Source organism: Ailuropoda melanoleuca, chromosome 1, assembly GCF_002007445.2.
Source record: "Ailuropoda melanoleuca isolate Jingjing chromosome 1, ASM200744v2, whole genome shotgun sequence".
NCBI classification, from domain to species: Eukaryota; Metazoa; Chordata; class Mammalia; order Carnivora; family Ursidae; genus Ailuropoda; species Ailuropoda melanoleuca.
Window position 1 is genome coordinate 147721745 of NC_048218.1, and position 10872 is coordinate 147732616.

The window sequence follows — 10872 nt, forward strand, 5'->3', positions numbered from 1 at the left end:
TATCTAGTAGGCTGTTGAAATTGAAAGAAGATAATCAAATTGCGAAAACCAGGTTGCTTTAATCCTTTTGTCATGGGTAATATTAATAGGTAAGCCTTAGAATAATAGGGAAAGATAAATATATTACTTGCCCTACTCTTTGCCCATTCAGAGCAATAGGATCTGCCCTGTCTAGCGATCAAGTTACAAGCCCTTTTATATGCAGGTTCTGTATACCATTAAAAGTGAAGACACTGTCCTTTTATTTTTCAGTTTTGTGTGAATGCACAGAGAAAAGAAGCATTTTGTCTTTTACACAAAGACTGTATCTGTAACACACACACAGGGATTTAAGAGATTTGAGACAATTTTCCGAATCATTGTAAATTAAACATTTATATGACATCTAGGATATTGTGCTAATAATGAAATTTTTAAATAGTTTTATTGAGCTATTATCGACATACAATAAATTGCACATATTGAAAGTGTATCGTTTGATGAGTTTTGAGATATATTATGCCCCTGAAACCATCCCCACAATCACTATAATGAACATATTCATCAGCCCCAAAGTTTCCTTGTGCTTCTTTGTAATCCCTCCTTCCTCTACCCCCCTTGCTCCCCCATTCCCCAGACAACCACTGATCTGCTTTCTGTCATTATACATTAGTTTGCATTTTCTAGAAGTTCATATAAATGGAATCATACAATATGAATTCTTTTTTGTCTGGCTTCTTTCACTTAGTTTAATTCTGTTGAGATTCGTGCATGTTGTAGCATATCTTAGGACTTCATTCCATTTTACTGCTAAATAGTATTATGCATATGCCACAGTGTATCCATTTATCTGCTTTTGGACGTTTGGGTTGTTTCCAGTGTGGGGCTATTACTAAAAAAGCTGGATGACATTTGTGTACAAGTGTGGACATACGTGCTCTCGGTTCTCTTAGGTAAATACCTAGAAGGAGAAGGTCTGGGTCATATGGTAGATGTATGTTCATATTTTCAGGAAGCTGCCAAACTGTTACTCATAGTGGTTGTACTGTGTTACACACCCACTGCAGTACACAAGAGTTCCAGTTGTTCCATGTTTCTTCCAACACTTAGCACGGCAAGCCTTTTAAATTTTAAATATTTTAATCGGTATATAGTGGTATTTTGCTGAGATTTTAATTTGCATTTGCCTGTTCATATCTTTTGCCCAGTTTTTATTGAGTTGTTTTCTCATTATTGAGTTTTAAGAGTTCTTTATATTTTCTAGATATGTGTTCTTTTTTTTTAAGATTTCATTTATTTATTTTTAGAGAGCATGAGCAGGGGTGAGGGGCAGAGGGAGAGAGAGGAGAGAGAAACAGAATCCAAGCTGAGCAGGGAACCCAATGTGGGACTTCATCCCAAGACCCTGGGATCATGACCTGAGCCAAAGGCAGATGCTTAAGCAACTGAGCCACCCAGGTGCCCCTAGATACGTGTTCTTTAACAGATATGTAATTTGCAAGTATTTTCTCCCAGCCTGTGGCTGGGGCAGGTGAATTCTTCATCCCCTATCTATATTGAGGTAGCTCAAGGATTCCCATGTTTGAGAATTAGGAGATGTTCATTCTGGGTTGGGTCCTAGCTCAGCGAGGCGAGAGTGTTGTTGCTGGCTAATAATGAATTTTTAAGAATAAATGTTGGCATTTTTCTTGTTTCTAAGTGTAAAAGTCACTTATTTTAGACAATATTTAAAATACTGAAAAGTGCAAATAAGGAAATGAGACTGGAATATCTTGGGAACTCCAAGCAGAAGCCCAACTTTCAAGGCCGCGTGCATCCAAAGTGTGAGTGCTTAGGGCTTACCGTATACTAGGCTTGGGGCAGCAGGACTGTTATTGGCTTCCTCCACTTTGGGGATGGGGCTCTTAAATTAATCTTATTTTGGCTAAGGATCGCCTCAGAAATACGGTGGGCCGAGGCTGCAGTTGTTCCTCCTGGATGTAGGTTGGGTGCTGTATCCACAATGCTTGGTCAGTGTCTGGCCTGAGCACTTAATAAATGTTTATAAAGTAAAAATACAAAGTAAATGAAGTTCTTGAACATAGATGTTATGGAATTAGTAAATGTCTTCAGAACCTAGAGCTGAGCAAGACTTGGGGAAGAAGGGGGTGATAAAGACAGAATTGGAATTAATCAAATGTATGTGACTAATACGGGCAAATATTACAGTAAAGTCCAACACAAATGTCCTAAGTGTTAAGGGCTTCTTGTCTGTGGTGCTTTGTTGATGAAAAACTTTCAGTTTGGTTGCAAAAGGACTTGGTTTAAAATTCTAGCTCTGCTGTTTAGCAGCCACTTAAGTATTGGACCAATACTTAATCTACTTTACTTTGATTCTTTCACTTACACATTATGAATACTTAGGCGTACCTGGCGAGGTGACTATGAGATTATAGGAGATAGAGTAGTACATACGGCAATTTAGGCAATTTGGTATAATGACTGACACTGTAGGAGCCCTGTAAATGTTAGGAGGGTTTTAGTTACTCACCTCTCCTTTCTTGTTTCTAGTCTTTGGCAGGACAACTCTCTGGCTGCTGGAGTGGTGACCTACCCACACAGCTCTCTGACGGCAGAAGTAGTTCATAGAGGGGAGAGCTTAGAATGGTACTGCCAGCCCCACCAGGATACATTTTTACACCACTGTGTGTGTTTTTCAGTGGTAGGAAAACAATCTCGTTTGAGAAAGATAATGGATTATACATTATAGTGTCCAGGACATAGTCTTTTTGTGCATGGAGTGATTTCTGTAAAGATGTATGGGTAGACTGACTTTCAGTACCTTGTGGAATGACTCATTAGTGTCAGAAGTTGTATTGGTTATACAAGGAAATCCCAAGATTTGTAAAATTGGAACCTTATTCTCATGGAAAAACATCTTGAAAAAGGAGTTGGGGTTGGTGGTCTGATTGGTGGAGTGATGGGCGTGAGGGTAACTGGTACTTCTGTAACAATTTTAGAGTTGTTTCAGATGGATATTTGTAGTGAACTATTCTTTGCCGCCATTCTGAGTTCTTTCATTCTGTCTTGACTTCTTTTCTCTTACTCCCAATCTGTTTCTTCCATGTCTGGAAGTTTTTTGACTTATGGAATGCAAGTTATCCCTCCTTTTCTAGTGTTCATAATGTTCTAAAGAAAGGGACTATAATATTATTCATTGCCAATCAGTCATACTAGCAAACTGATGCAGCCTGTGTATAGTTTAAATTTGATGTTTTAGGTCATGAAAAATTTAAATGCTTCACTTAATTACTCAAGTTATAAATTCTGTACAAAACACTTGAATTAAAAGGAGAAACCAAGAGTCAAGATGCTTAACTGATCGAGCCACCCAGGTGCCCCTTAGTCTGGCTTTTATAACAACATATTTAAACTTTTGGGGCTTGAGACTGACTTACCAGAAACACTTTTATAATTTCCATGTTCGGTCCATTTCTGTTTTGTGGCCAGACATGAAAAAGTATTGGAGGGGCGCCTGGGTGGCTCAGTCAGTTAAGCATCTGCCTTCGGCTCAGGTCATGATCCCAGGGTCCTAGGATTGAGTCCCGCATCAGGCTCCCTGCTCAGTGGGGAGCCTGCATCTCCCTCTCCCTGCAGCTCCTCCTGCTTGTGCTCTCTCTCTCTCTGACAAATAAATAAATAAAACCTTAAAAAAAAAGTATTGGACATTTGAATCCTTCTATTAGAAGGCTTTTCTTTGTATGTTAGAACAGGAACCTCTTTTTAAAGGGCTTGTCTTTCTCTGTGTTCACAAAGCTCCTTGATGTAGCACCCTGATGGCACATGACACAGTGAACTAAGCAAGCCACATGACTACATCTACCTCTAAGGAGGGAAGAAAACTGCAGTCCTATGTCTCCATAAGGCAGAGAGCCAGTGAATCTGATGATTCCGTGGTTCTCATTTGTCCTCATTACATACACAGTTCTCATTGTAGGCAAAATAACTCACCCCTCCCCAAGGGCAATAACCTAAACTGCCCCATTCACTCACAGCAGAAGTCCAGTATCTCTCCGTCAGGCTCAAGTGTGCCATCTCTTGGTCTGGAGACTTTGTGAATTAAAATGACGCACCTCCCTGTCCCCTCCCACTCTGGTGGAACCGGGGAACATATTGCCCAGACTCTCATTCAGAAGGGGGAGGGTTGGGAGATATACAATAGTCATGGAGTGGTAGCAATTCTGAAATGGAACTGAGCAGGCTTTTGGGGGGCCCCCACCTTGGGGATGTTTATTAATTATGCCCAGATTCTGCTTCCTGGAAGAGGCCCCCAGTCCTTGTTCTCCATGCCCATTGGCTCTGCCCTCTTGGAGTTTCTTCCTTTTCTAGTAACTTCTTTGGCTGTCACTGAAGTGGGCACTGGAGAATAGGCTCTCTTTGGGGTCTGAGCAGTTTTCTCTGGCAACTTGCTGTCTCTACGGTTGTTCTAAATACCCACTAGCATCCTTTAAAAAAAAAAAAAGATTTATTTATTTCAGAATAGGGGGAGAGGGAAAGAGAGGGAGAATCTCAAGCAGACTCTACACTGAGTGAGAGCCCAGTGCAGGGCTCAATCCCATGACCCTGAGGTCATGACCCAAGCCTAAATTAAGAGCCGGCCACTTAACCTGCTGAGACACCTAGGCTCCCTGGTCATCCTTTAATCCAGACTGGTAGTGGTCATTTTGGCCATACAGCTCTCATACATTTTGTTGGCTTCTTAGCCATTTGATTCCAATCAGCTTCATGTGGCAATAGCCAGACCTACAATTTTTGCTAGACATCTCTCAGATTTGCTAAATTCCTCCCCGCTTTTACCCCACAGGTGCTGTCTCCCTCCTTTTTTTTTTTTTTTTAATTTATTTATGTGACAGAGAGACAGCCAGCGAGAGAGGGAACACAAGCAGAGGGAGTGGGAGAAGAAGAAGCAGCCTCCCAGCGGAGGAGCCCGATGTGGGACTCGATCCTGGAACACTGGGATCGTGGTCTGAGCCGAAGGCAGACGCTTTAATGACTGCGCTACCCAGGCGCCCTCCTTCCTTCTTTATTTGAGGGTAACTTTTCTCAGGCTTCAGCTGAAGACCTACCCTCTTCGTCTGTTTTCCTGAACCGTTTTATCCCAAGTGAAGGAACTGACTACATGCCACATTGATCCATGCTGAGGTTTCAGTATCAGGTGTAACGGTTGTATTCTTGATTTGATGCTTACCGGAGGTCAACTGTTGTTCCTTCAAAGGCTTTCCCCATCTTAATTTCAACTGCTTGGGGTTGAGAAGTTAGTTGCGTTTTCCAGTCTTTGAAGTCTTTGAAGTCTTTGACTCTGAGCTCTATTTTCATACATTCCTACCTGTAAGCCAACCAGTTCTCTTCTGATACGATTTCCTTCTCTCACGCGCTTCTCTTCATCTTACTCAGTTACTCTTTGCATCTCACTCTTTGTCTTTTCATCTTTTCCATTTGCTTTTGCATCTAATCTCATTTTTCTCCAGTTCCATATGGGCCATGCCTCCTTGTACTCTGCCGAGGTTGCCAAACTATTTCCAGACCTTTCTTTTGGACCCTTCACTATATCCTGTAAGCATTTTCTTTGAGGATTTCAGAGGCTGTTCCTTTTCCTTTCCTGAGCTGTTTTCTTGATTACATGCCTTGTATTATTCTTCTCCAGTTGTTATTCCCTTGAAAGTAAAATTGGCCTGAATTGTTTTCTACCAACAAATAAGCTCCGTTACCGTCCACTCGGGTCCACAGCTCAGGGCAGGTCGACCTCCACAAACCCCAGTGCAGTTCTCTGTTTCCAGAAGGCTTTTGCTCAGATAAAATCTTTATTTACCCTCCCTGTTGGATTTTCTGGTGTGGGTGGAATATATGAAAACTAAAATGCAGAGCACTTGCTGCCACCAGGACTTAACGTTGCTTTGCTTATAGGGGCTGTCCTCACATTGTAACGTGTCCTCCCAGGTTCCCACCATCCTCCTTCCCAGTTGCTTTCTAGGAGTTGTTATCCTCCCTGAATGTACAAATATGGGAGGAGAAAGAGGAAAGTGGTGTGTGTGTGTGTGTGTGTGTGTGTGTGTGTGTGTGTGTGTGTGTTGAGGCTCACAATCTTACCAACACAAAGATCTGCGTTGATGGGAATTTAAAGTTGGTTGTAGTGGATACAGTCAGCCCTTGAGTGTCGTAATCAGGTCACCAACTGTGGAGGGTATTAGAAGTGCCTTCCTTTCTTTCTCAGGAGGCCTCAGTTCTACAATGCTTAGCTGGTTATGGCATGACAAGAAACCTGGACAAGTTTTTGTTTTGTTTTGTTTTTCCTTTCCTCAGTCCAGCGTCCAATTTACAGAAAGCGAGATCTTTCCAGTTTCTGGTATTGTCTATTGATTTTAGTTCTATATGTATAATTTCTTGGGTTATTTCCTGCCTGTTCAGAAATTGATAGAGGTTGCACAGTTCAGGGCACACATGGTTTTGAACTGGAAGTCTCTGCCCCTTAATTTCTGGGTTTGTCTTTTGACACCTGGAAAGGGCTTATGTTCTTAAGTCTGGTAATAGAATTCCTAAAAGTAATTATTGTGGTATCTCTATGTTTGGCTTTTTACTAAAAAGGATAAGACTTACATTTTCATCTGAACTTGACATCATATAGTGTTTCTGTTTCAGACAGCAGCAATGTTTCCCTTCTTCAGAAAATCTCCGGAATCTAAAAAGCCCTCCGCACCAGAGACAGAAGCAGATGGATTTGTCCTTTTAGGTGAGTCTTTTTAAGAAACAGAATCATAATGATTTTTCCTTTAAAAGATTACTTGGAAATTATATGATTGATTTTTAAAATTACTTCCTACTAATTCCAGAATTCCTTTATGTATATACATCTATAAAAATAAAGGTCATCAATCACTTAGAATATTGGCTGTCAAGTCATACACTTCTTACATATTACTTTGGCTGTATCCTTCAAATTAAATGTATAAAATCATCCCTCTTTTTTCTTTATGATAAGCTGGTCAACCTTTTTAATTGTGAAAAACCAAAAGTCTTAGGGTCCTTAGTAGATTCAAGTTCTGTTTTATAAATAGCACCAAACCTTGCTTCTTAAATTAGCATCTGAAATTAAATCAGGCATCCGATAAATAATTTGCTGAACGAAGTATACTTTTTAAACATGTTAAACATGTCTTCTAAATGTTTGTTAAGACGGGTTTATTTTCTATTATAGAATTGATACCTGCAGTTATTGCAATTTTGGTAGCTTTAAAAAAATTTCTTTCAAACAAATGCTATGCTCTTTCTAAGGGGAATTCTGCAAAATAACATTTCCTTCATGTCACTGTGTCTTTCCCCCAAGGAAGAGATTTGCAGTCTTTGTATAGTTCTTCCCAGAAATTCTCTCCCCAGAGGGTGGTGAGCCAAAACCCAGTGTTCCCACATAGCACGCATCCTCTTCCACTCCGGACTTCCTCCTGCCAAATTCAGCTCCTTCCCTGAGAGGATGTGCATGAATTCATAGGGTACTTGCTCCCTGGGATGTTTCTCAGGTGTCTCCCTTTCCAGAGTCTGGTTTCCTACCTCTTACGGTCTTTGTCTTGGCCGCAGCAGACTGGGGTTCTCTAGCATCGGCAAATGCTCTATATGTCTTGAAAAGTGGAGGATGGCTCCTTGGATTTAAGGGTGATCCTGAATTTTCAGTTTAGGCCCTCTCAGAGTCAGGGTTCCTGTCATGCCTGTTTTCCCACACATTTAGAAGTATGGGTGGTGGATCTCTGCCTCTTCAGCCCTTCTCTTCAGGATCTGGTCTCTCACAGAAAGGACAGAAAGGTTTCACCCATCTGGCCCTCTTCCACTGCTAGGCCTTAATCTGTGGGAGACCAGATTAGAGTTCTTCTTGTGGCTAAATGTTACCTTAGAGTATCCCGTCTCTTCCACAGTTGAGTTCTGGCAGGCCCGAATATGCAGTGCTGGCAGATGCCCTTTCCCTTCTGGCACTTTGTCTGAATCTGCCTCATATGTCCTGGGACAGGGGCAGTAGCTTGACTGGTCAGAGCTGTGTTCTCTCTGCCCAGATCCCCTACACCTGAGGCAGAATAGTGAGGCATTGTTTGACCAGGGCCAATGGTTTATCCGGGGAATTTTCTGACGGGTGTAAACTGGGGTGCCGTGTACACGCCTGCTTATCTGGCCCTTCTTACCACGTCAGGAATTTGTGTCCTGGCTTCCAGGGCAGAACTGGCTCCATCAGTCCCTACCTCTGTTCCTTGAAGGCTGCCAGTGTTGCTTGCCTCTTACCTCCTGAATTAGCCTCACTAACTGAACCTCACGGATGCCTCTGGTCTGCTTCTCTAGGCCTTTTCGCAAGAAATTCATCTCTCAAAATTTACTTCAACAAAGCCTGGTGTTCCAAACTCTGTTGTGTGTTTCTCTGTAGTCTCAACACATACGTAGAACTTTGCTGCTTTCTGTTGTTTTGCGGTTCGAAATCAACATTATTATTTTTGTAATGAAATAGCCATCTGAAGGCTGTGAGTTTAGTGCACAGACATCTTTGAGAGCACATGCAACTTCTGATGCTGGGCATCAGAAACTTTCTATACATCTTCACCTCTCTGGCTCTCGAGCCTGGCACTTGGCTGCACTTCAGGGGTAAGTTTTAACCACAGCTGAAAACACTCCAGCTGCTGCTCTTTCTGAAATCTCTTCCAGTGTCTGGTAGCTTGAAACATGTAGATGCTTCACTTATAGCTGGTGAGACCAATAGGGGCTCAGTTTCCGGGCTATTCTACCTCAGCAGGTGAAGCTTATTTGCTGTGGACCTTTCCTCTTCTAGAAAAGACTCTGGTTTAAGAAGTGGTCTTTAGCTGAGCCTCAGAAGACACAGAAACTTTCAGATTTGCTAATTCATGAGGAAACTTCTAGCACTGCATTACTCTCATCTGCTCTCGTGTTCCGGCTGTGCCATCTGATATACCTAAGCTCTAGGTACATTTTCCCAAAAGTTGACATGCTGTACGTGAAGGGCATTTTCCCAGGACCATCTTGGACTGAGTTGGGTAGGTTCTGTCCCTGCACTGTACCTCCCCTGCAGCGTTATGTCCCCGGCAGTCATGGCGAGGAATCACTTCTGTTGTTGTTCAACCACAGCGATGTGATTTGAAATGCACCTGGTGGTACTCCCTCTTTCAGATGATCCAAGCCGGACAAAGTCCTCTAGATGTCTGCTGAGACTTTCTCCTCCTTCAGCTTCCCGAGAGTTGATGCTTACCTCTGTTTAGCCCTGTTTCCCTCCAGATACAAAGCTCTACCCCTTACCACTTTCCATGAAAAATCCTTGCGTCCACGTACTGCTCTGTGAGCTTAGTTACTCTCCTGAAGTTGTGATGCTCTCAGTCAGCATCAGCGTTGGCTTTCACTTCCTGTGTCGTCTTTCTCTTTTCATTGATCACACCACCTCCCTTCTTTCTCAGGAACACCTCAGAGCACTACAGGGAAGCGCAGATAAGAATCCTGACTTGAGCCAGGCCTTTGGCTCTGTATCCTGGCTCTCCAACTTGCCAGAGTCTCCGTGAGAGGGGAGGCAGAACTTCTCCTCACTCCTCTTAGGGTCTCTGCCTGGGCCTGAGAAGTACAGACACACAGGACGCATTAACAGGAGAGAAGCATGCAGGTTTTTACATGTACACAGAAGCCCCCCTAGGCAAATGAAGGCCCAAAGAAGTGGCAAAACTTATGTGCTTATATACCAGGTTGAACAAAGAGGCCATTGTGGAAAAGTAAAGAATGTGGGGAGACTAAAGGAAGATAAGGGTTATTTTAACAGGGTCTGTTTGTACAGAGTCCTCTTGGCCTCAGTTCTCCACCTCTGCTGATAAGAATGTTTCTTTCCTCCTGGCATCTTCCATAGGGGGCTTTATCTCCTGCTTTCAGGAAGGAAAGAGGAGGTCAGAGAGCCCTTCTTGCACCTGCTGTTTTTCAAGTGCCTTTAGCTCAGAATAATCCTTATGCCAAGGTGGCATATTTTGGGGTGGTATATTTGCCGCCCTTCGCCATTTTGGACAAGTTATACAACCTCCAGGGGTGGGAGGGCATTTAGAAAATGAACATGATAATAGTACTAACCCTGTAGGGTTATTGAGAGGATTAAGTGGGTTACCATGTGTAAGATGCTTAGCACAACCCTGTCAGTGAAATGGTGGTATTATGTCCACATAAAGGTGAGGACTTAACTTTTCTGAGTTCCTCCAGCTAACATATAGCAGATCTAGAAGTAGTCCAGGCAATCTGACTTTGGAGCCTAATCCTCTTAACCACTAAGCTACCCGGTTTTTTTTCTTTTTAACGTCATAATATTTTAAATTTTAAAACAGTGGCATTTTAAGCTCTTTAAAAATTTTTTACATTGTGTTCCTTACTGTTTCAAAGAGGAAATATTGTGTTTATTTGTTTTCATTTTTTTAAAAAAAGAGTGTTGGTTGTTGTTCATAAAGTCTAGCTTCAGTTTTGGCTACCTCAGACTTTTCGGTATGTAATATGGAATGTATAATATTCTGAATATTTTTAAATATTGCAGACAACTGTCATCTCCTTAATGAGGTTGAGGTTGGAAGATGGTTTATGTTATTTAGTTAGTAAAAAATGCTTCGACAGTTAGGGACTTAATTGATTTGACTGGTGAAAGGAAGATTATTAGGAATATAGTAGGCTGTCTTTAAAAATGGTTTTTAGTTTCTATTTAAAATTTTTTTTATTATGTTATTAGTCACCATGCAGCATATCATTAGTTCAAAGTGGTTTTTGAAGTGGTTAACACTTTAAAAGTGGTAGCCTCGGGGCGCCTGGGTGGCACAGCGGTTAAGTGTCTGCCTTCGGCTCAGGGCGTGATCCCGG

The 10872-nt window shown here is 42.0% G+C and overlaps 1 protein-coding gene across 2 annotated transcripts in view; it reads left to right on the forward strand.

Annotated features, from left to right (window-relative positions):
* UMAD1 (UBAP1-MVB12-associated (UMA) domain containing 1) overlaps window positions 1–10872 on the forward strand; it is a 224589-nt gene that overhangs the window by 30635 nt on the left and 183082 nt on the right. For both annotated transcript variants that reach the window (XM_002919820.4, XM_034668141.1), the window contains exon 2: window positions 6655–6745. In XM_002919820.4, coding sequence (XP_002919866.2) covers window positions 6664–6745 — 82 coding nt within the window. In that variant the 5' untranslated portion in view covers window positions 6655–6663. The remainder of the gene's footprint in view (window positions 1–6654; window positions 6746–10872) is intronic.